The 25,700-nt window shown below is 36.6% G+C and overlaps 1 protein-coding gene and 1 pseudogene across 2 annotated transcripts in view; both read right to left on the reverse strand.

The window, feature by feature from the left end:
- Positions 1-6,763: 6,763 nt before the first annotated feature.
- Positions 6,764-7,569, reverse strand: LOC111096072 (annotated as a pseudogene).
- Positions 7,570-8,196: 627 nt separating this feature from the next.
- The window catches only part of EFCAB7 (EF-hand calcium binding domain 7), a 47,330-nt gene continuing 29,826 nt past the window's right edge, over positions 8,197-25,700 (reverse strand). For both annotated transcript variants that reach the window (XM_038537290.1, XM_038537289.1), the window contains 4 exons: positions 19,253-19,401; positions 11,516-11,725; positions 9,506-9,613; positions 8,197-8,458 (listed from right to left, as the gene is read on the reverse strand). In XM_038537290.1, coding sequence (XP_038393218.1) covers positions 8,384-8,458; positions 9,506-9,613; positions 11,516-11,725; positions 19,253-19,401 — 542 coding nt within the window. In that variant the 3' untranslated portion in view covers positions 8,197-8,383. The remainder of the gene's footprint in view (positions 8,459-9,505; positions 9,614-11,515; positions 11,726-19,252; positions 19,402-25,700) is intronic.

Consider the following 25,700-nt stretch of genomic DNA (forward strand, 5'->3'; position numbering starts at 1 on the left):
TATTTGGCACTCAACAAGTATGTGATTGACCTATTGCATATGATATTAAAGGCAGAGATACAATACAGGAAATTCTAGAAAAAGTGAAAAACAGAAAATGCCTGAAATTTCTTTCTACCCCTTTTGAAATCTCTCTTATCCCTTCAAGTTCATTTAAAGTTCTAGCTCATTCCAGATTCTTCCAGGCCACACTAGTCTTTCCAACTTGTGCAAACTCATTCTAACAAACTTGGTCTAATACCTTAGTGTAGTACCTTCACCAGATTCTAGAGCTATTAAAATGTGCTTTATTTTGTATTAAATTTTAAAATACATTATACTGTATGACTAAAAACAAAGTACTACCTAGCTTCAAACTACCCTTCTATTCCTTCAATCTTCTGAGTCTTATTCCCCTGGAAAAAAATTGGGCAAGTGTTTCCTTCCTTTTCTGTTCCTATACCCTCACCTATAGTTTATGCTTAATGATCAGTATTTATGAATTTAAGACTTAATATTATTCCTTAATAGGCTAATATATAACACATTTTCTCAGCTCTCTTTTTCTGAAGTCAGATCATGTCTACTACTTTTCTATTATAACTAATGCAACATGTAATAGAAACTTGTTAATTGGATATCCCCACGTACCATTTACCAGCCTAGTCATCTCCTAAATTTTAACTCCCTTGTAAGAAAACAATTCTTTCAAAAGCTAAATCCAATTTTTTGCAACAGATATTTAGAAAAAGGCATAGAGAAATTTACTTTTTTTAGCAGTGCTGCATATTCATATCTTGAAATTGCCAGAAAGCTTATAGTGCTGGTTATCCTATAACCAGCAGTATTGTATTTACATTAGCCTCATTCAGATGACTGAACTTAAGCTGGCCATGAATTTAAGTTGGTTGATCTTGTGTTAAATTGTAAAGGAAAAAATAAAATTAAGAATACATATAAAATGTTGGATATTTGTCAATTGTGTCTTAAAAAAATTAAAAATATTTTTCTTAATTTGGGGGGAATAGAATCATACCTCTACCCTTTTATAATATGTAGGTCTTCTTTTTAACATTAATATATGTCTTTATTTTATTTTTTTTAAATATTTATTTTTAGAGAGAGAGAAAGGGTACACACATGAGGATGGGGTGTGAGGAGGGAAGGGCCAGAAGGAGAGGGAAGAGAGAAAATCTCAAGCATATTCTTCACTGAGCAGAGTCCAGTGTGGGTCGGGATCTTACCACCCCGAGATTATAACCCAAGTGGAAATCAAGAGTTGGACGCTTAACCAACTGAGCCTAAGAACTGAGAATCTTATTCTTCATCTTCCTTAGACAAAATCAGTCATAGTTAACAAGTACAGACACTTTTAAGCAGCCAAAATCCTTTACCCCTTAGAGTTTCAGCAACCATTCCTAATCCAGGCCCCCCCAAACTGTCTCTTACATGAATTTAATCTACTTTCCCTAAATCATTTCCACTATTTGCTATGTTTCTCCTCCAGTCATTATGTAGTTCTTTTTTTTTGGACCCAGAAATCAAGCGAGGCTGAGTAGCAAAGACAGGCTTTATACTACTTAGGTAAAGCTAGCAGCACATCTTAATATGTCCTTATACTTGTAACTTCACGAAAAAGTGCGCCAGTACCTTTTTAAGAGAAGACTTAGTATCTACTTCACAAGTTAGACATAATTTTTACATATTCTCTAATAGGATAGGTGTATATGCCTGTGTATAGATAGATCCTTAATATACAATATATTTCACTGAAATAGTCTTGGAAGTCATAAAAGACTTACCCCAGTGCTGAGAAATATTATCAATCGGTCTCTTTCTCTTTCTCCCTCTAATGAACATTATGAATAATAAATAATATGCTTACTCTCTTGTAGCCAAAATCAGAAATATATTTTCATTTTCCTGGATTATACCCAAAATATGATTAGTGTGCTGTATTAAATTTCTGTATCATATTCAGCCTACACCAAAAATAGATCTAAAAGAAGCCTTCTGGCTTTAAAAAAAAATTAACAAGTCTACAAGAATATCTAATGAAAAATCAACAAAATTATTAAATATAGTTGTTTTGTTAGTTAATGACATGAAAAACAAAATCTGGATAAATAGAATTTAATAGTAATGAGACATTTTTTTCTTATATGCCTATTTTAAATTTACAAATAGCCCTAATAAACAAGAACAACAAATAGCCCTAACAATTAGGAAAAATTCATACCACAGGTAAGTTTATTTTAATTTACTGCCCACTTTATTCAGCTGTCCAGCAAATATTTGTTGCATATCTATTATGGTTCTATGGTGTATATTGGAATTATAACTGTCCCTGCTTTCAGCCTTTTACCTTTTCAGGTAAAAATAAACAGTAATTCCTGTACAGTATGATGAGTGCTACAACAAAGAATAAGCAAAAGCTTTCAGAGTCACCAAAGTAGTCTTGGTAGGGGAGTAATCAGGGAAGGAGTCCTAGAAAAAGTGGCATATTCACTGAGGCCTGAAGGAAGAAGAGGAAGTAGAGAGACAATTATTATTCTATAGGCAGAAAGAAACATTGCCTTCAAAGGGCCTGAGGTGAGAGAGAATGTGAAAACTGGGAGAAGCTACAGACATGTGGGTGAAGAGAAATGTCAGAGGCGGGAAGAAAATCTGAAGAATATCAGAGAGAAGATGTTAAAATATCCACTACAAGGCACTTGGGTAGCTCAGTAAGTTAAGTGTCCAGCTCTTGATTTCAGCTCAGAGCATGATCTGAGGATCATCAGATCAACCTGTGTCGGGCTCCATGATGAGTGTCGATTCTTTCTCTCCCTAACCTTCTACCCCACCTCCCCTCCCTTCTCTATCTCCCTCTCTAAAAAACAAGACAAAACAAAAACAAAAACAAATCCACTAGATTTAGTGACAAGGAAGTTATCGATGTCCATGGGGGAACAACTACTTGTTGAATTAACGGGAAAGAATGAAAGTCAAGAAAATGGGCATAGCAAACATGGACAATTTTTTCAAGGGGAAGACAGAAATGATAAGGATGGGGAATGAGAGGTTTCTTAAAGATGGAGAGTCTAGAACATCTGTAAACAATAATGGGAAAAAGTCAATATTGAGGGAGTGTTTGTAAGTAAAACTCATTCACAGTAGCTTTAATGCCAATACTAAGGAGACAGGCAGGAATGGGATTTACAACACAGGAGAGATTTGGGGTTGGCATCTAAAAGTCTTTTAGGTAAGCTGGATCCTTCTGCTTTTTAAATTAAACCACATGCAAAGTTACCTCTGAAAATAATATAGCCATCTGTGCAAAACTATCCTGAAAAGGTTTTGTTTTGTTCGACTCTATCTAATGAGTAATGGGAAGGGAGTGGAGGGGGGGAAAGGCTTAATATGTCTAAGTGGAGACAGCAGTGGAAGATAAAACTTCCTGCAGCTCAATACTTTGTGAAAATGGAATATACGGTCACATTTATTGGATTTACAAAGCATTTGGCAATTAGTAAAATGCTTTCACGTTGCATTACTTTTTAGACACATCAACTTAACATTTGAAGTTGCTAAATAATGACAACCCATTTTACAGGTGCCTAACTCAAGAGCCAAAAATCAAAATGACATTTAACAATGGGCTAGTATGTACCAGCACAAAAATAATATACTGCCATACTGGTATTCCTATTTCAAAAGCTGACATTAGCTGGCAACATATTCTATTATTGATATGGTCGTGCAGTTCTTAATTGCTTAATATAGTTTTTCATGCACTGTACTAGTCTTCATTAAATGTTTAGAATTCATTCTTATTGTTTTTAAATACATTTAATTAAAAGTAACCCATAAGTAAATTTATTAAAAAAATAATTGGCTGTCAGAACAAAACAGTTGACCCTTGAACAACACGGGTTAGAGGGGTGTGCACTGCCTGCAGTCAAAAATCCATTTAGAACTTTTGACTCCCCAAAACTTTACTTATAGCCCACTGTTGACTAGAAACCTCACCAAATAAGATAAACGGTTGATTAACATGTATTTTGAATATGTATTATATACTCTCTTCTTACAATAATGTAAAGAGAATACACTTATAGTACTGTAGTATAAAAAAATCTGCATATAAGTGGACTGATGTTGTTCAATGGTTAACTGTATCCCTACTGTTGTGATTAGATTTTGGTTTAACATAAAAATGAATTTCTCCAAATTTTGCTTAACTGTATTTTATTTTTAAAAAATTTTTATTTATTTGAGACAGAGAGAGGATGAGTTGGGGGGGGAGAGAAACAGAAGGGGAGGGAGAAGGAGAAGCAGACTCTGCACTGAACAACCTATGACCCTACGATCAGGTCATGTTCTGAGCTGAAATCAAGAGTTGGACGCCGAAATGACTAAGTCACCCAGATGTCCTTAGTTATATTTTCTGATTGGAAAACTAAATATATAATTAAATGGCAATTTTTGCATCTGCATATTTTTCCTTTTCAGATTGCACTAATATGGTCACAAGTTTGACATCATAGTACATAGCTAAACGCAATATTTGATAAGTAAACTGTATAATTGTGGCAAGTTTCAAAATGCAAACTCTGAGTGATCGTGCATTTCCGGTGTATTTGTATCTTAACCAACCACAATTCAGTCTATGTTTAACCTCCTCACTAGGTTTCAATGTATGCCTCAGTTAGGTCATGGACAGAAGCTGTTGTGTCTTTTTGCAGACCCAGATTTTCAAGAGCAATGGAGTGGAACTCAGGTATTCCATGGAGCATGGTGGCAACATGGGATTTTGCTTTTGTTCAGATAAAAATGCGATTACTGACTATTGCTTGTGTGAGCCACCTAATCCCCCATGTTTTGGGCTAGCACAAAGGGTCTTTTGGTATCCCTGAATGAGGCCAGCAGGCAGTTTCTATAAACTTGTTTCTTCCTGGGGGAAAAGTTGAGAACTAGAGATTTCCAGTCTTCTAACATGCTGTCAGTGACACAGCTGGAACCAAGATGGAACTCATAACCACATTTTTATCAAAGGTATTGAGAAGTAGCAGAATATGCCACCCCAAAATGTGCCGCTTTAACATGTGGATACTTTTGAGCTGAAGGCAATTTGGGAAAAGCTTATTACCTCCCCTTAATTGCCTAAAAGAATTTAGATACATGGCTTATACCAGGAAGAGATCCTTTTGGGAGCCTGATGTAGGACTCAATCCCAGGACCCTGGGATCATGACCTGAGCTAAAGGCAGATGCTCAACCACTGAGCCACCCAGGTGTCCCACTAGAGATAATCTTTTTAGATCAGAAAGACTTATCAACAATGGCATGGCAAACATTTGTTTACCCAACATTCACTCTTTTCATCTTTCTGTGAATTGTCTTCCCCTTTGAAGCCCCAGACTCCTATCCTCTCTCATCTGCTCAGGATGGTATATAAGCCTCAATTGGCTGACTGCCTGTGAGTTTCACATCTTTGTCAGCCTCCCATATCTATATAATGAAAATTCTTTTTCTCCTGTTAATGTTTTATGTTTATTTAATTATTAGTCCAGCCAATGAATCTAGAAAGTGAGGCCAGATGCTTGGTTTCTGGACCTGTTTTGAAAGCGAATGCAGGGACTCCTGGGTGGCTCAGCAGTTGAGTGTGCCTGCCTTCAGCCCGGGGGATGATCCGGGAGTTCCAGGATGGAGTCCCACTTCAGGCTCCCTTGTGGAGCCTGCTTCTCCCGCTGCCTGTGTCTCTGCCTCTCTCTGTGTCTCTCATGAATAAATAAGTATATATATATATAAAAAAAGCAGAAGCAGAACTATTTTTCTATTAGTTGATTATTTTAGCTTTATATCCTATTTTGTTCCCTACTTGTGTTTTATGCATCTCTTAATCTCATGCACGCACGATCAATCATTACATTAACTTTGCCTTTTTCACCCCAACTCCCTGTTTACCCACTGCAGAAACCTAATGGGTACTGGATGGTAACATTTGTCTTAAAATTATCTGATGTACCTGATCATACCAGGTCCCAAATGGCACCTCATAGTCTGGAAGAATGCATACCTCTAGATTCTTTCAAGGCCTCTCACTTCATGGTTCAAGAAATTCTTCACCCTTCTCTCATGTATTTACCTCTTTCTCCAAACATATATAAACTGTCCCTAGGCTCAACAGGGAAGGCAACTTTGGAAATGATCTCCTGTCTTCTCAGTGGGCTGCTCTTCTGATAATAAAGCTCTCTCTCTCTTTTTTAATATATATATATATATTTTTTTTTAAATTTTTATTTATTTATGATAGTCACACACACAGAGAGGCAGAGACATAGGCAGAGGAAGAAGCAGGCTCCATGCACCGGAAGCCCGACGTGGGATTCGATCCCGGGTCTCCAGGATCGCGCCCTGGGCCAAAGGCAGGCACCAAACCGCTGCGCTACCCAGGGATCCCTGATAATAAAGCTTTCTTTGCTTAAAAACCAGGGTCTCAGACATTGGCTTACTGCACATTGGGTGCACAGACAAGTTTGAGTTCAGCAACAAAAGAAAGAAGGGAAAATTTTTCACCAGCAACAATATGAATGCCTTTCACTAACTACTTTTTTTTTTAAGATTTTAAAAATTTATTCATGAGAGAGAGAGAGGGAGAGGGGCAGAGCCACAGGCAGAGGGAGGAAAAGCAGGCTCCATGCAGGGAGCCTGATGTGGGACTCGATCCCAGAACTCTAGGATCACGTCCTGAGCCGAAGGTAGATGCTCAACTGCTGAGCCATCCAGGCGTCCCTCACTAACTACTTCTTTGAGTAGTATAGGGATACAATGGATGAGGAAAGCTTTTGCATGAGGAAAGCTGAAATTCCATACAAGTACTACAAGATATTATGCATGCTCTAATTCAGCAAAATGTCTACTACCACATGTAGTAGACTGAAACACATGTATCATAGTGTGACTTCTTATCTCCTGGATGGCTAAGGCTCCAAGTTCTGTGAGGTAATGTCATTATGTAACATAATGATCTGTCTCATCTTATTGATCACTTTTGGCAAGAAAGAGCACATGATACCAGAGCAGATTGTATAGTTGAAGAAACTGCATATACATTTTCCCTAGAGCACCAGTATTACATTTGTATGGCCTCTAAGAAAACTGTGATATTAATGGTTTATGTTAGAGATCTTCTCATCAGGGAAATCATTCCTGAATCTGTGATTTGCTGCAGAATTAGGTTTTATTTGCCAAATCACTCATCAACCACTACCATCAGTTGTCATACCTACTGTGCTATGGTGCATTAAGACAAGAATCCCCTCAGAAGTAAATTCAACATCCAGCTCTGGGCCTGTTGCTCCAATTGTACCTGCCTTCCAAATGGCCGCCGCTATGGATGATGGTGGAACAGTTTCCAGGGCTTGAACACCTGCAGGCCCAGAAGGGGTTGGAAGAGGAAGCATCAGCTCAAAGCTAAAGAGGTGCAACAGGAGATAGAAGCTGCTGGTGGAGAGGCAGGTTTTGCAGGAGCTATGCTGCTGCAGCAGCAGCAACAGGAGGAAAGCGAAAAAACCCAGGAGGCCCCCAGGTCCTCCCACAGCCACATGCCTGTGACCACAGTGGCATGGATGGGAGTCTGTAACCTGTTGGGTTCCTGGGATAGAACAGTGAGAAGTCAGCGTAAGACCCCAAGGCACTAGCTGAAGCTGGCCTATTTTCATTTTCCTTGAGGTTTTTTTTTTTTTGATGAGTAAAACTAAACCAAAAGTATACATGATTTTGTAGAATTCATCGAATATTACTTTTTTTTAATTTATTTTTTATTGGTGTTCAATTTACCAACATACAGAATAACCCCCAGTGCCCGTCACCCACTCACCCCCACCCCCCGCCCTCCTCCCCTTCCACCACCCCTAGTTCGTTTCCCAGAGTTAGCAGTCTTTACGTTCTGTCTCCCTTTCTGATATTTCCTTTTTTTTTTTTTTTTTTTTCCTTTCTGATATTTCCCACACATTTCTTCTCCCTTCCCTTATATTCCCTTTCACTATTATTTATTTATTATTATTTATTTATTCCCCAAATGAATGAGAACATATAATGTTTGTCCTTCTCCGACTGACTTACTTCACTCAGCCGAATATTACTTTTTAAAAGCTTATCTGTAACTTTACTTTGATTTACTGCTGGTAAATGAAATATGCCCAGATTTACCATTAAATTAATAAGAAAGCCATGCATTAAAAACACTATTGTATTTATTTATATTTCAATAATAAAGTATATAACATGGGTATAAAAATAAATATAATTAGATTATTTATGTACATCATTTAAATTGATTAGCATTTAGTTTATCAACAAATAACAGACTAACACTGAAATAATTCTTAGTTTGATAGTCTCCAGTAGAATTAAGATATTTAAGACATAAGGGAATACACACAATAATATATCCATTCTTGTCGTTCATTCAGAGGCATTACATGTTGACAAACCTGCATATAAAAAAAAATAGAAAACTTTTACTTTCCTTTCACATGTTGTTATTTTGGGCTAATTTTTAACAGGAAAACATTTCTAGACCCTATGCAAAACATATCCCTCTGCAGATAAAATTCTATACCATTTGTCCTTAGTGGGGAACTACAAATATGACCCGGTGTCTAACAGAATAATTCAGTATAAATTCTACTCAAATATAGTATTTGATAGTATATAAATGTGGGTAAAGAGGAATAGTGGAAAGGGAGTAAATATCCTTTTTTCACTAAGCCTAGAGCATTTTCCAAAATCCTCATTGGGATTCTGTAGAATCTCTCCTCTTTATTTGGTTCTAGAATATTTTAGGATTTCATGGACAGAATGGAGGAAGAAAGGATAAGAATAGAAGGTTTCTTTTTTTTTTTTTTTTTCCTTTTTCCCTTCACTACACCAGTTCCAGGATCTCTGCCTTTGAACCTCTGACTAAATTAGAAACGTACAGCTCTGCTAACACCAGAAACTACAACTATTCCTGGCTCTTGACTTAGATGGTTATTTGAAACTTAGAGGCATTTTCTCTTTCAGGTTACATTAGAAAATCTTAATAACGTAGATGAAAATATTTTGGATTAGCAAAATTGCCATTTAGTATAAGCACTACATTGTTTTTCTGTATGATGCTGCAAAGTACTGTCACGTACAACATTTTATTTTTATCTTACATTAACCTTGTGAACTATCTAAAGCTGGTAATATTATACTAGTTTTACATTTAAAGAGACAGGAACAGAGTGGCTAAGTGAATCTCTCATAATCATTCAACCAAACAGAACTCTACTAAACCCAAAATCTCCTAATTCCTAATATAGCATGATAATAATATAAATATCACACTCAAAATAATTTTCTACTTCATTTCATATTTCCATTTAGTCATAGTGTTAATAGTAAAAATATTTTTTCAAATTGATAAAAGAAAAAACTTTAATTAGAAAACACCACATTAAAAAAAAAAAACAAAAAAACAAAAAAACAAAAAAAAAAAGAAAACACCACATTACCATTGTAGATTTTGGTGCCACTTCTACTGCAAATATGTTGAGTCCTCTGTTGTTTACGCAGTTTTTACTTAGCTCATTGTTGATGTGAATAATCACTTTATTATCTGACTATATAAATGCAAACAAAATGATTATTACAAAACACTTTGTAAGTCTTATGATAGAGGTATTCACAGAATCAGTAGAAACACAGAAATTATAGAAACACAGAAACATTACCTCAGACTGGGTTAGCAAGCAAGACCTAATGGAAGAAGCAATACTTGAGATACTTAGATGTCAGATCATAGATAATAGATAGCCTCTAGGATGGATAGGAAGCAAGAGAAGGCAGAATGAAGTTGGTCAATGAAAGAAATGTAGGTACCAAAGTATTCCCTTGCTAAAGAAGCTACAAGCACTCCCCAACGAATTCAAAGGGGCAGGATAACATTAGACTACCTGGATTCATTTCTCAGCTCTACTACTTAGCATGTGACCTTCTGCAAGGTATTTAACGTCCTCATGCTTCAGTTTCTCTGTGCGTAAAATATAGTATTTATCTCATTGGGTTGTTGTGAGAAGTAGATGCATTAATAAATGTAAAGAGCCTGGCAAATGGGAAACTCTAAACTATTATTCATTTTGGTGCAGGGAAGTTTAATTTTCCTTGAGGGAAAGGAAGGTGATGGAGGGTTGAGAATTGACAGCTAACTAGAGAACTCAGAAACTGGTAAGATAGTGACTCCCAGCCACCCTTTTAGTTCTAATAAAATGTAGAGGATGGAAGGCAAGGCATGCTAGGTCTTAGGAATCACCCTTCAAAGCTTTATGATCCACTTGAAGATTGGAATCTCCTGGCTGGGGACCCTAGTCCTCTACCTCATTTTTAAGAATATATATATAATCTGAACCCATCCAACCTATGTTACTTATCTTTGTAATACTCCTCTCCAAATAAAGTTCTCTGTTTCTGCATAGTGGATGTTCCCACTCTTTCCTCTATACTTCACATTAACCGTCTCATGTTACTCCTTACACTGTTTCTCTGCTTCTAATGGCTGTCTCTACATATCTAATCCTACCTCGTTTGTCTCCAATCCCATACCACAGTCCCCTTCCCCTCATCATAACTCCTTCCTCAACTTCTATGGTCCAAACTAACATCAGCTACAAGAAACACAAAAACAGTAAAACTACTACACAAATAAACAGTCTTATATAATATAACATCCAATTATTCTCTGGCTTTTGAGAGTATTAATTTTGTCTTCCCAAGCAGCCTATGAAAGCAGAGACCATATTACACTTATAGTGGCCCCTATAATGACTAGAAGAGTTAGTTACATAGTATGTCCTCACATTGACTCAAAACTCAGCCAAACCTTAAGCACTTTAAGAAATTTATGGTAGGCATAACAATAATGTCTCACCCAGGAACTAAAAGAAATAACCCAACAGTCCTAAAAACTAGCCATCTAGAGTTAAGATTTTATGAAAATTTACGTTTCTAGAAAGCTTGGTATCTCTTAGCACTTATGCATGTATTCTCTTGGCCTGCAATATCAGAAGTAGCAGGGATGGTAGCTAAAGTTAGCAATAATTGGCTTGATAAAAATAGTTCCTGGGCAGTGGAATATATTAGATAAAATGATGACAATCTATAAAATTTCTGATATTTCAAAGTGTGTAAAAAGTTGAGTAAATTATTTTACTTTGTTTACATTTCTTTAAAACCCACTGTCTGTTATTTGAAATAATTGTGTGAAGACAAACTACTTTGTACCCAGATTATGCTCTATCTTCAGAGATCCCAAATATTTAATTTTCATAATATAATTATCTCAAACTTTTAAAAATGCATAAAAATTATGATGCTCAATTTGAATTAGAAACCAGAGAAGAACTGCCCATTATAAATATTATTAATACAATGTGATACTAATTACTATGTAAGAATAGAATAAGAAAGAAGATGGAACACATTAGTAAACAATGCAGTTATGAAGAGAACCACCTCATAAATAATACCTTGTTTTCAATAACTGATGTTATCCAGGTGTCATGCTTATAAGTATGTACAATTATATCTTCATAGCCATCCATTACCCTGGCATTGCCTTTGTTAAGAACAGATTTACAGATGGCCTTCTCGAGTTGCCCACTGCATGCCTCCATATGGACAGCTTTAATTCTTGGCTTGCATTTGTCTGCATAGATATCAATGATAAATGGACATGCCTGATAAGAAAGAAAAATCAAATCTTGCTTTAGCCTTCTGATAGAATTTAAAATAAATTATTAATATGTTTATAATGATTTAAGATGTACTGTACCTTCTAATTTGTCCTTTTCAATACACATTTCGAAGATTTTAGTACTATGAATCCAATAATATAAAAAGCATGAAACTATGATTCTTTTTGTTAGCATGTTAACTGACAATTTTCACAGAAAAGGAAAGAAAACCAAGGCAGCCCAGGGTGGCTCAGCAGTTTAGCGCCGCCTTCAAGCCCAGGGAGTGATCCAAAGACCCGGGATCGAGTACCACATAGGGCTCCCTGCATGGAGCCTGCTCCTCTCTCTGCCTGTGTCTCTGCCTCTCTCTCTCTCTCTCTCTCTCTCTCTTTCTCTCTCTGTCTCTCATGAATAAATAAAATCTAAGAAAAAAAAAAGAGGAAGGATGATTTAAAAAAAAGAAAAAAGGAAAGAAAACCATAATCTCAAGCAAATCGGTAATACCTCCTTTAAGTCACAGCACCATCCCTCCATTTGGTTTAAAACGAATATATGTCATATTAGTTATTTAATATCCTTTTCTAACTTTAAGGCTACAGAAAGAAGTCATCAAGGGAATATAAAAGAATTATTATACTTACAATTATAAACTTAAATCATGGATATAGAGCACCAAAAAGAATGTAGAAAAAGAAATGTACAGTTCAAAGTTAGTGTAAAAGTACCTTCAAAATCTGAGATCTAAGTGAATTCTGCATTTGGAAATGGATCTTTCTAATGTCCCTTATAGTCTTTACCACAGCCAAAAGATGGTGAACACAACACAGGAGCCTTTGTCTCTCTGTCCAACCAAGTCCTCCTGCCTTGTTATAGTCCCAATACTCTGATCATCCAGATCCCAGAACAAATAAAGCTCTTTCCTACATCAGAGACTTTGTGTATAGTATTCTATCTGCTTAGAAGATTCACATCTTTTTACATGGGTATCTTCAGGTTGAGGCTTATGGATCACCTCTGCAGAGAGAGTTGCTCGGGTCTTCCAATCTCCTGTCCCCCCGCATTATTCTTCCCTAGTTTGGTCTCTGGTTTGTTTCTTTCCAAATGTTTCTGAAATGATTTTATTTCCCATTTAATTTATCATTCTTCTTCATGGAATGTAAATACCATAAAAGCAAGAATTCTGACTATTCATCATTGATCTTTGGTGCCTCTTTATTACAGACTCACCACATGGTAGGCATCCAATGTATTATCTGTTGAATAAATAGTGAATTTATACATACAGCTGGTCATCTTTTTATTTGGGGGACAAAAGAAGCCTGAAGTTAGCAGAACATCAGCAGAAATTTTTATTTTTAAGAAAGTTTTTAATGATTCCAACCTTTGGCAATAATAAAGTCATTCTTTTTTTTAAGATTTTATTTATTTATTCGAGAGAGAGAGAGAGAGAGGCAGAGACACAGGCAAAGGGAGAAGCAGGCTCCACACAGGGAGCCAGATGTGGGACTCAATCCCGGGACTCCAGGATTACGCCCTGGGCCGAAGGTGGCGCTAAACTGCTGAGCCACCTGGGCTGCCCAATAAAGTCACTCTTATAAGAGAGACAGTAAAATGAAACATCACTGGACTAGAAAGCAGAAGATCTGGGTTTGTAATTGGATTTTGCCATTTGCTTGCTATGTGACCTGGAAAAGTTAGTGAACTTTTATGAGGATTAGTTTCTTCATTGAAAAAAATGGGAACAAATAGTATATATTCTGCCAAGGGTTGTTGGAAATATCTAATAGGTGATATGTGTGAAAATATTTTATAATGTAGAATTCTTTAAAAAAGATTATGATAGTTATAAGAATGATTATGGAATTTTATTTTTTTTAAAGATTTTATCTGGGGATCCCTGGGTGGCTCAGCAGTTTAGCGCCTGCCTTCGGCCCAGAGCATGATCCTGGAGTCCTGGGATCAGGTCCCGCATTGGGCTCCCTGCATAGAGCCTGCAACTCTGCCTGTGTCTCTGCCTCTCTCATGAATGAATAAAGTCTTTAAAAAAAAAGATTTTATTTATTTATTCATGATAGACCTAGAGAGAGAGAGGCAGAGACACAGGCAGAGGGAGAAGCAGGCTCCATGCAGGAAGCCCGACACAGGACCCGATCCTGGGACTCCAGGATCATGCCCTGGGCCAAAGGCAGGTGCTAAACTGCTAAGCCACCCAGGGATCCCGATTATGGAATTTTAAAGGTTTAATTTATTTTTTTAATATTGAACAGATTCTGGTATTTTGCTATTTTTCAAGGGTTGGTTATCATTTTTATTCAATCAAAGAATATCAATACATAAAGATTTGTGAAAGTAAAAATCTTAAAAGGCCTTTGTTAAAGATTTTATTTATTTATTCATGAGACACACACATACACAGAGAGAGAGAGAGAGAGAGAGAGAGAGGCAGAGGCACAGGCAGAGGGAGAAGCAGGTTCCATGCAGGGAGCCTGATGTGGGACTCGACCCTGGCACTCCAGGATCACGCCCTGGGCTGATGACAGATGCTCAACCGCTGAGCCACCCAGGCATCCCTGTTCTCTAAAACTTTAAAAATCTTTATCTACTCTAAAAAAAGCTTCCCTATTAATATATAATATAATTATACATTATATTTTCTGTTCATGGGCTTGATCTTTTATTTATAGGATTGTATAGGAAGGATACTATAAGCAAGAATACTATTCACTATAAATTGTTAATTGCAGAATTACCAATATACAGTAACGAAGATGAGGAAGACTGTAATAATAAAACCCAGCTTAGGCCATGATACTTAAATTTAGCACAAAATTTGGCTCTCAGCTACCTGTTAGGCAAGACAAAACTGAGGTAAGATATCACATAGCTCTCAAAATCTAAAAAAAGAAGTAAAATTCTCCCAGTTCTGAATTGTAAAAGGAATTTACACAATGAAATTCTTTTTAAAAAATAGAAAAAAGAGGGGATCCCTGGGTGGCTCAGTGGTTTAGCACCTGCCTTCAGCCCAGGGCGTGATCCTGGAGTCCCAGGATTGAGTCCCAGGATTGAGTCCCGCATCAGGCTCCCTGCATGGAGCCTGCTTCTCTCTCTGCCTCTCTATCTGTCTGTGTCACTCATGAATAAATAAATAAAATCTTTAAAAAAATAGAAAAAAGGGAGAAACTAGACATGTGTTTTGTATATTCAATAAAGGAACAAATTATTAAGTCATGGTGAAATAGAGGCAATGCTCTTGTAGTAAGAACAATAAAGAAGTTATGTTGCTCTTTGATAGCCTTCACAGGTTGATACAGTGAATGGATAATCTATTAATTCTGAACACTGAATTAGAGGGTTTAATAAGAAAAAATAAAGTAAAAATGACTGGTTATGCCTGACTATGGAGGGAAAAAATAAGACAAACTGAGAGTACATAGTAAATTCTAGAATAATTAAAATAAATGGAATTTTGTCTTGGTCTACTAAAACCATTCAAATAATGAGATTTCCAAAAATCCTAAGTCCTTTCCCAAAATGTAAACTGTAACTGATACTTTGATTATTCTTTGTGACATCATATCTATTAATTTAATAGGTGGGATCAAATTAGAACTCACCTAGACATTAGATTTACCTACATTATACATGATTCAAGAAAGTACCGCAGAAGGTTTCCAAATTCCTCTCAGCAAAAGACTCAAAAGATATATTCAAACCAACTGGAACACATTTATAAGACTACAGACCGATTCTTCCTAGATTATCATAAACCTTTTATTTTTTTCAAATATGAAAATGTCAGGTCATGCTCTTGGTATATTAACTCAATAAAATCGCACATATCAAAGAATCACTGCAAATTAAAGCTAGTATCTTAACTGAATAGCCTCCTTGTCTTAGAACAATTATAAGCATTAACTAAATCAGTCAGAACAACTTCAGGTCTTACATGAACCATTTATGTTTTTATATTTACTTTAATACCAGTATAGTTAACCAGTGTCATATTAGTTTCAGTGTAATATCAGTTTCAGTGTAATATTAGTTTCAGGTTTTATATTTACTTTAATACCAGTATAGTTAACCAGTGTAATATTAGTTTCAGGAGTTTTCAGTAATATTTGTAATATTAGCAAATTAAAGCTAATATCTTAACTGAATAGCCTCCTTGTCTTAGAACTATTATAAGCATTAACTAAATCAGTCAGAACTTCAGGTCTTACATGAACCATTTATGTTTTTATATTTACTTTAATACCAGTATAGTTAACCAGTGTAATATTAGATTCAGCATTTCCATGCATCAACCAGTGCTCATCACAAGTGTCCTCTTTAATCCCCATAACCTATTTTCATGCATCCGTCTGAGCTACCTCCCCCTACTCGAATCCTTTAAATCAAATGTTACCACATATATACATTCCTATCACTAGTGGAAAGTACCTAATATTTTTATACCAATTAGTTAATTGTGAATTGTTGTTTTCTCCTAGCATTACTGTCTGCTGGTGTAATATTTTCAGTCCAACAACTCTATAAACCTTACTGAATTAGGACAATGTCTCCACTATTATTCTGTAAACCAAAAGTATCTATGCCAAGAAGACTTTTTGGATGTTCCTGACTAAATTTGGATGCTCCTGACTAAATTTTGTTTGTTAATGGGTCTCATACTAAAGAAAGAAAGAAACGAAAAATAACACTAGGTTTGACATACAGTAAGTTGCCTAGTCTCTTGTAAAACCTCTTTCCTTACCATGAGATACACTCAAATGATGAAACTGTGGCTCTCTCTCAGACATAAGTAAAATATACAAACTAATAGTATGCTTTTAGAATAACTGACTTTTTAAAAATGCTATAGAAAAAAAAGGGGGATTCTTTTTCCCCTCTGATCAGGTACCCTTTAAAAACGAACAAGGAGGGATCCCTGGGTGGCGCAGCGGTTTAGCGCCTGCCTTTGGCCCAGGGCGCGATCCTGGAGACCCGGGATCGAATCCCACGTCGGGCTCCCGGTGCATGGAGCCCGTTTCTCCCTCTGCCTGTGTCTCTGCCTCTCTCGCTCTCTCTGTGTGACTATCATAAAAAAAAAAAAAAAACGAACAAGGAAAAAACAAAAACAAAACAAAACAAAAAAACACGAACAAGGAGGGATGCCTTGGTGGCTCACTGGTTGAGCGTTGGCCTTTGGCTCAGGGCATGATCCCGGGGTCCTGGGACTGAGTCCTGCATCAGGCTCCCCATGCAGGGAGCCTGCTTCTCCCTCTGTCTGTATCTCTGCCTCTCTCAATCTGTGTCTCTCATGAATAAATAAAATCTTAAAAAATAATAATAAAAGAACAAGGGGTGCCTGACTGGCTTAGTCGGTAGAGCATGAAACTCTTGATCTCAGGGTTTTGAGTTTAAGCCCCACATTCGGTGTAGAGCTTACTTTAAAAAAAGAAAAACAAATATATTATTTGATACCTAAAATAATGACCATAAAGGAAGAGACACAAAGTAAAAGTTCTATAGAAGCCAATATGCTATATTATAGATACTATACAAGTACTTTAAAAGTATTATAGAAATACTTTTAACAGATCATACTAAGCATATTGTTCTGACTAAATTCCTTATGTAAAACCAGAATGGCCACCTGGATGCTAGATAAAATTCTCCATGAAACCACTCACACCAATAGAGATAAATCAGCTATGATATTAATCATTGAGGAAAAAATTCCCTAAATTGATGAAGGATGTGGTTAGTCTTTATCTAACTAAATTAACATGGAAAAAATGGTAGTAAGTGTACTGAGACTATGCTCCAAAAGACTCTCTAAGCATTTCCAAATTGATTTTATACAGTTGACTATTTCTCTATGGTTTATGAATAGACACTACAAATAACAGTATATTTATTTTCAGGATGGGTCAAAATATTTCACTGTCAAAAGGCCACAACTGGGGCACTTGGTTGGCTTGGTAGAACATGCGATCCTTTATCTTGGGGTTATAAGTTTGAGCTGCATGTTGGGTGTAGAGATTACTTAAAAATAAAACCTTTGGGACACCGGAGTGGCTCAGTGGTTTAGAGCTTGTCTTTGGCCCAGGGCGTGTTCCTCGAGTCTGGGGATTGAGTCCCACATCAGGCTCCCTGCATGGAGCCTGCTTCTCCCTCTGCCTGTGTCTCTGCCTCTCTCTCTGTGTCTCTCATGAATAAATAAATAAAATCCTTAAAAAAAAAAATTTTTTTTTAAAAAACAAAACAAGGGTGTCTGGGTGGTTCGCTTGGTTAACCGTCCAATTGTTGCTGGTTTCAGCTCAAGTTGTGATCTCATGGGTTTGTAGGATCAATCCGCGAGTCAGGCTCTGGGCTCTGCAAGGAGTCTGCTGAAGTTCCCTCTCCCTCTCCCTCTCCTCCTCCCTGTGCACTCTTCTGCTTTCTCTCTCTCAAATAAATAAATAAATAAATAAATAAATAAATAAATAAATAAATCTTTTAAAAAAGAGTTTTATCTCAGAAATCCTTCTTGCCTATGGTTTCAAAGGCCAATGACATCAGTAAATGCTGTAAAATGTCTTAAATTGCTCTTAACTAATTTCTCTTATTAAGCTAAGGGATGTGTAGTAGATACAATATTATTCAAAGACTTGAAGTTAATTTTGCACCATAGTCAGAATGTGGGATTCACTGAACTGTTAGGTTAAAGTAGGATATAAAAAGTTACTGTAACTATTCACCTCTTCTTTTTTAAAATGGCAAAAAAATTATAGAGAACTTCTCAGAAAAGAGGTTTAAAAGAGATTTTGAATGATGTCAAAGCTAGGTCTTAAACCAAAGTCTCAATACACTTTGTTGATACTACTAGTATTATCCTCCTGAGCTGATGTATTTGGAGAAAGGACAGATACTATTTTTAAGGATATAAACAACAAATGTACTATTATCTGATGCATGGCGTGAAACTCATTAATTCTTTATTTTAAACTTGACACCAAATACAGAATTTAAGAAGTAAGGCCTCATTTTTATTATTTCTCTGGCTTACTGCTAGTCTTAATAGTAATAGCTAATATATACACAATATATATATAAGTCAAGCACCATCCCAAGTGTTTTACAAATATTAACCCAAGGAGTATTTTTTGTCAAAAGATCAGAATTCCAATTCTTATACAGACACATTCCCCTTATTCTTAGGCTTTATTCTTTAGGACAAAGAATTCCCTATAGAAATGAGACTTTAGCAACTAAAATAGCCATCACCAATTAAGAAACAGAATTTTTTAATTACCAATATTTTTCTGCATCTCATATACTCAAACTCCTTTGTTCCTGAATTACTTAAATGTTGGCAGTAACTAAATTTCAGATAAGAACAGGAACTTAATTACATAAACTAGCAGAAACACATTGCTGCACTCACTATTCATATATTGAAGTTCAAGGATTTGAGTGCCCAATTCAAAAGTCATGTGTCAAGAAAATGTTAACAAAATAAATTATTATGGACATTAAACCCACTGCAAAACTTTCAGATTGCTTTACCTCTGTCAATTCCAGAGCTTTATTGTAGCCCATTGAGTGTACAGTTACCCAAAGGTCACGAGGATCTCCTTCTCGATCATTGGCTTCCATTAGATTCAGATCCATAAAGCCTTGTCTTGTTAGTTCATTCTTCTTTGTATCAAAATTGTCTGTCAAAAAACCCAAAAGCTTCTTTCTTACCTAATTTTTTAAAAGGTTTATTTATTTCAGAAAGAGTGTGTGTGTGCAAAAGCAGGGGGAGAGACAGAGAGAGAGAGAGAGAAACATAACCCTGCCAAGCACAGACCTCAATGTAGGGCTCCATCCCATGACTCTGAGATCATGACTTGAACTGAAATCAAGAGTCAGATGCTCAGGCAGCCCAGGTGGCTCAGCGGTTTAGAGCCCAGCGTGTGATCCTGGAGACCTGGGATTGAGTCCTGTATCAGGCTCCCTGCATAGAGCCTGCTTCTCCCTCTGCCTGTGTCTCTGCCTCTCTCTCTCTCTCTGTCTCTCTCTCTCTGTCTCTCATGAATAAATAAATAAAATCTTAAAAAAAATCCAACTTCAAGACATTCTTAAAGCTATAGTACTCAAGATAGTGTAGTAGTGGCAAAAGATTAGACAAACAGATCAGTGTAATAGAGAACCCAGAAATAGACTTGTACAATATACATGACTGATACTTGACAAAGGAACAGTCAATTCATAGGAGAAAGGATAGTTTTTATCAATAAGTGGTGCTAGAACAACTGGACATCTATAGGCAAAAAAATAAATGTAGATAAGGATCTTACATCTTTCACAAAAATTAACTGAGTCATAGAACCAAAGTACAAATCTATAAAATTTCTGGAAGATAACAGGAGAAAATCTGGGTGACTCTGTGTTTTGCTATGTGTTCTCAGATACAACATCAAAAGCACACAAACCAAGAGCATGACACGTGAAAGGAAAAATAGTTAAGTGGGATTTCATTAAAAGTAAACATTTTTGCTCTGTGGAAAACACGATTAAGAGAATGAAAAGACAAACCATATACTGGGAGAAAATACTTGCAAAACACAGCTAATAAAATTTGTATACAATATATACAAAGAACTCTTCAAACTCAAAAATAAGAAAATGAACACTTCAATCAAAAAATGAGCAAAAGATCTGAACCTTACCAAACAAGATATACAGATGGTAAATAAGCATATGAGAAGATCCCATCATTAAGGAATTGCAATTTAAAACAAGATACACACCTATTAGAATGGCTAAAATCCAAAAAACTAACAATACCAAATGCAGAGGAGGATGTGGAGCAACAGGAATTCATTCATTCCTGGTGGGAATAAAAAATGGTACAGCCACTTTGGAAGACAATTTGGCAGTTCTTTTAAAGTTAAACATAGGTTTACTATGCCAGCAATCACTGAATTGAAATGAATTGAAACCAATTGAAAACTATATATACACAAAAATATGCACGAGTGTTTTTTTAAAAAGATTATATTTATTTATTTGACAGAGAGAGAGAAAGAGAGAGAACATAAGCAAAGGGAGCAGCAGAGGGAGAGAGAGAGAAGCAGATTCCTGCTGAGCAGGGAGCCCAATGTGGGGCTTGATTCCAGGACCTCGGGATCATGACGTGGGCTGAAGGCAGATGCTTAACTGACTGAGCCACCCAGGTGCCCCTGCACATGGCTACATTCGTAATTGCCAAAAATTGGAAATAACCAACATGTCTTTATAGGTGAATGAATAAACAAACTATGGTACCTTCATACAATGGAATTATTACTTAGTGCTAAAAAGAAATGAGCTATCAAGCCAAAAAAGATGTCTAAGTATGAAATTTTCATATTGCTAAGTGAAACAAGCCAGTCTGAAAAGGCTACATACTGCATGATATTTCAACAACAAGGTACTCTTGAAGAGGCAAAACTAGAGAGACAGTAAAATGATTAGTGGTTGCCAGAAGTTTGAAGGGATGAATAGATACATGAATAGGTAGAGCACAAAGGATTTTTAGGGCAATTAAATTATTCTGTATGATACTGTAATGGCAAGTACACGACATTATATATTTGTCAAAATCCAGAGAACTGTACAGCACAATAAAACCTTAATATAAGCTACGGATTTTAGTTAATAAAAACGCATCAGTATTGGTTCATCAATTTTAACAAATGTGTCATACTAATGGCAAGATGTTAAAAATAAGGGAAATTGGTAGAGGGGGAAGGAATATATGGGAGATCTATGCAATCTTTACTATAAACCTAAAACTGCTCTAAAAATAAAGTCTTAATAAAAAATAATAAAAATTAAGGTAACTTTAAGTATAAAAAACGTTTATTAAAATGATCTTCCAGATAAATAATACATTTTCTCATTTTCATGGAGAAGGATGGATAAAATTAATATTATGTAAGACAAGAAAAATAAAATCTTCAGAACTTAAAAAAAGTCCAATTATTTGCAATAGTTCAATGTTGATGAAGGAGACATTCCCTCCAAATCATTTTTTAAGTCAACCAGTCTTGAGGAATTTTTTGCAGCAGAGTATTCAAGGTTCTGGAGTTTAACTGCCTGGGTGTGAAACTCAGCTGTGAAATTTTACCCTCTTTGATTCTGTTTCCTTATTCGCAAAACAAGCGTAAGAATATACCTCAGAGAGCTGATGTATATAGAAGTACTTCCAACTAGGGGCACCTAGGTGGCTCACTTGGTTAAGCATCTGACTTGATTTCAGCTAGGTCATGATCTCAGGTCATCAATCTCAGGGTTGTGAGATTGAGCCCTACATTGGGCTCTGTACTGGGCGTGGAGTCAGCATAAGATTCTTTCTCTCAGGCAGCCCCAGTGGCCCAGTGATTTGGTGCCACCTTCAGCCCGGGGTGTGATCCTGGGGACCTGGGATCGAGTCCCGCGTTGGGCTCCCTGCATGGAGCCTGCTTCTCCCTCTGCCTGTGTCTCTGCCTCTCTCTTTCTCTCTGTGTCTGTCGTGAATAAATAAATAAAATCTTAAAAAAAAAAAAAAAAAGATTCTCTCTCTCCGTCTCTCCTACCACTTCTAAAAAAAAAAATAAAAATAAAAAAGAGAGAGAGAGTACTTAGAACTAGAATACGGGGTATCCCTGGGTGGCGCAGTGGTTTGGCGCCTGCCTTTGGCCCAGGGTACGATCCTGGAGATCCGGGATCGAATCCCACGTCGGGCTCCCGGTGCATGGAGCCTGCTTCTCCCTCTGCCTGTGTCTCTGCCTCTCTCTCTCTCTCTGTGACTATCATAAATTAAAAAAAAAAAAAAAACTAATATACGGTAATTTCTCAAAAGATGATAACTATCGGGCAGCCCCGGTGGCTCAGCAGTTTAGCGCTGCCTTCAACCCTGGGCATGATCCTGGAGACCTGGAATCGAGTCCCACGTCAGGGTCCCTGCATGGAGCCTACTTCTCCCTCTGCCTGTGTCTCTGCCTCGCGCTCTCTCTCTCTCTCTCCGTGTTTCTCATGAACAAATAAATAAAGACAAGAAAAAAAAAGATAATAATTATCAATTCTACCAATTAAATTATTATTTTTTAAGTAGACTCTACTCAGGGCCTGACCTCACGACCTTAAGACAAAGATCTGAGCTGAGTTCAAGAGTCAGATGTTTAACCAACTGAGCTACCCAGGCTCCCCCAATTTAATTAAACTAAAACTTTATTTATCAAAAACTTTACCTTAAGAAAATTCTAATTATGATTCACTCTTACTGAATGTGCTCTAGTACCAACAATAGACTATCAAAAGATTGTATCATTAAAGTTATAAGATGATTATATCTTCCTAAAAATAATTCTTTTTACTATCAATCTTATTATTCAAAGCTTAATAATAGATCTTGGAAACTAGCCCTTTATCTGATACGTCATTTGCAAATATCTTCTCCCATTCTGTAGGTTGTCTTTTAGTTTTGTTGACTGTATCCTTTGCTGTGCAAAAGCTTCTTATCTTGATGAAGTCCCAATAGTTCATTTTTGCTTTTGTTTCTTTTGCCTTCCTGGATGTATCTTGCAAGAAGTTACTGTGGCTGAGTTCAAAAAGGGTGTTGCCTGTGTTTTCCTCTAGGATTTTGATGGAATGTTGTCTCACATTTAGATCTTTCATCCATTTTGAGTTTATCTTTGTGTCTGGTGAAAGAGAGTGGTCTAGTTTCATTCTTCTGCATGTGGATGTCCAATTTTCCCAGCACCATTTATTGAAGAGACTGTCTTTCTTCCAATGGATAGTCTTTCCTCCTTTATCGAATATTAGTTGACCATAAAGTTCAGGGTCCACTTCTGGGTTCTCTATTCTGTTCCATTGATCTATGTATCTGTTTTTGTGCCAGTACCACGCTGTCTTGATGACCGCAGCTTTGTAGTACAACCTGAAATCTGGCATTGTGATGCCCCTAGATATGGTTTTCTTTTTTAAAATTCCCCTGGCTATTCGGGGTCTTTTCTGATTCCACACAAATCTTAAAATAATTTGTTCTAACTCTCTGAAGAAAGTCTATGGTATTTTGATAGGGATTGCATTAAATGTGTAAATTGCCCTGGGTAACATTGACATTTTCACAATATTAATTCTGCCAATCCATGAGCATGGAATATTTTTCCATCTGTGTCTTCAATTTCTTTCAGAAGTGTTCTGTAGTTTTTAGGGTATAGATCCTTTACCTCTTTGGTTAGGTTTATTCCTAGGTATCTTCTGCTTTTGGGTGCAATTGTAAATGGGATTGACTCCTTAATTTCCCTTTCTTCAGTCTCATTGTTAGTGTATAGAAATGCCACTGATTTCTGGGCATTGATTTTGTATCCTGCCACGCTGCCGAATTGCTGTATGAGTTCTAGCAATCTTGGGGTGGAGGCTTTCGGGTTTTTTATGTAGAGTATCATGTCATCGGCGAAGAGGAAGAATTTGACTTCTTCTTTGCCAATTTGAATGCCTTTAATGTCTTTTTGTTGTCTGATTGCTGAGGCTAGGACTTCCAGCACTATGTTGAATAGCTGAGTGAAGTAAGTCAATCGGAGAAGGACAAACATTATATGTTCTCATTCATTTGGAGAATATAAATAATAGTGAAAGGGAATATAAGGGAAAAGTGTGTTGGAAATATCAGAAAGGGAGACAGAACATGAAAGACTCCTAACTTTGGGAAACGAACTAGGGGTGGCGGAAGGGGAGGAGGGTGGGGGGGTGGGGGTGAATGGGTGACGGGCACTGAGGGGGGCACTTGACGGGATGAGCACTGGGTGTTATTCTGTAAGTTGGCAAATTGAACACCAATAAAAAATAAATTTATTATAAAAAAACAAAGCTTAATAATATAAATCAATATGTATTTCTTGTTCCTGATTATACTATATAAACTTTTAGTCAAAAATATATATTTTTGAAAACTTTTGTATTAATAACACTTCTACTTTATTTGCTGTTTAGATAGATAGATTTAGCAGACTCCCACCTGGCTCACTGATTTTGCCAAGCTTAGACCATTTTAAGAACCAAAGGGGTAGGATACGTTGTTACCCCAATGACACCAATATGTGAGTTAATGTGCCTCCTGACTGCATTCTGGCCTTCTTACTCTGTGATCCATAGCTGGCTATGGCTTTTTGGTTTTCCCTTTGATCTTTCAGTCCTTGGCTTAAATATACAAGTCCTACCCTCTTCCCAGACTTCTCCTAAGAGATAACAGAATTTGTCTCATTCTCAGTATTTTTCTTTGCCCATCTTGGTATTTTTAGTTTTTATACCTCCATGTACTTTCTTAATTCAGCTCAAATACAAGAGACTAAAGAATTCTTAACATATATAAAGAACTTCGTGGAGGGCCACCTGGGTGGCTCAGTCAGTTAAGTATCTGCCTTCGGCTCAGGTCATGATTCTGGGGTCCTAGAATCATGTCCCACGTGCTCAGCAGGGGGCCAGCAGGGGGCCTGCTTCTCCCTCTCTTTCCCACTTGTATGTGCTCTCTCGTTATCTCTGTCTCTCTCTCTCAAATAAATAAAATCTTAAAAAAAAAAAAAAGTCCTTGAAACTGCTTAATTTTTAATAAAACCCTAGCCTATTAGTTCTTTGCTGCCCTCTCCTGGGCACAGTTTGGGGCTCTTGACAACTTCAATCCTATTAGTATCAAGGAGCTGGGACAAAGTTTTTTTCCATTCTAAGTTCCAAAGAGCAAGGGCTAAAAATGAAATTACATTTAAGTAATTGATATTTTCTTTTGACTTACATATTACAATAACTATCAATTTAAGGAAAACAAATGTTTACATCTTTATGGTCTATACACAATGTTATTCCTTTTTCTTTTTAAGATTTTATTTATTTTTGAGAAAGAGTGTGAGCAGGAAGTAAAGCAAGAGAGAAGGTGAAGTAAGCTCCCCACTGAGCAGAGAGCCTGCCTGTATCATGACCTGAGCCAAAGGCGACACTTAGCAGAGTGAGC

This window comes from Canis lupus, chromosome 5, assembly GCF_011100685.1.
Source record: "Canis lupus familiaris isolate Mischka breed German Shepherd chromosome 5, alternate assembly UU_Cfam_GSD_1.0, whole genome shotgun sequence".
NCBI classification, from domain to species: Eukaryota; Metazoa; Chordata; class Mammalia; order Carnivora; family Canidae; genus Canis; species Canis lupus.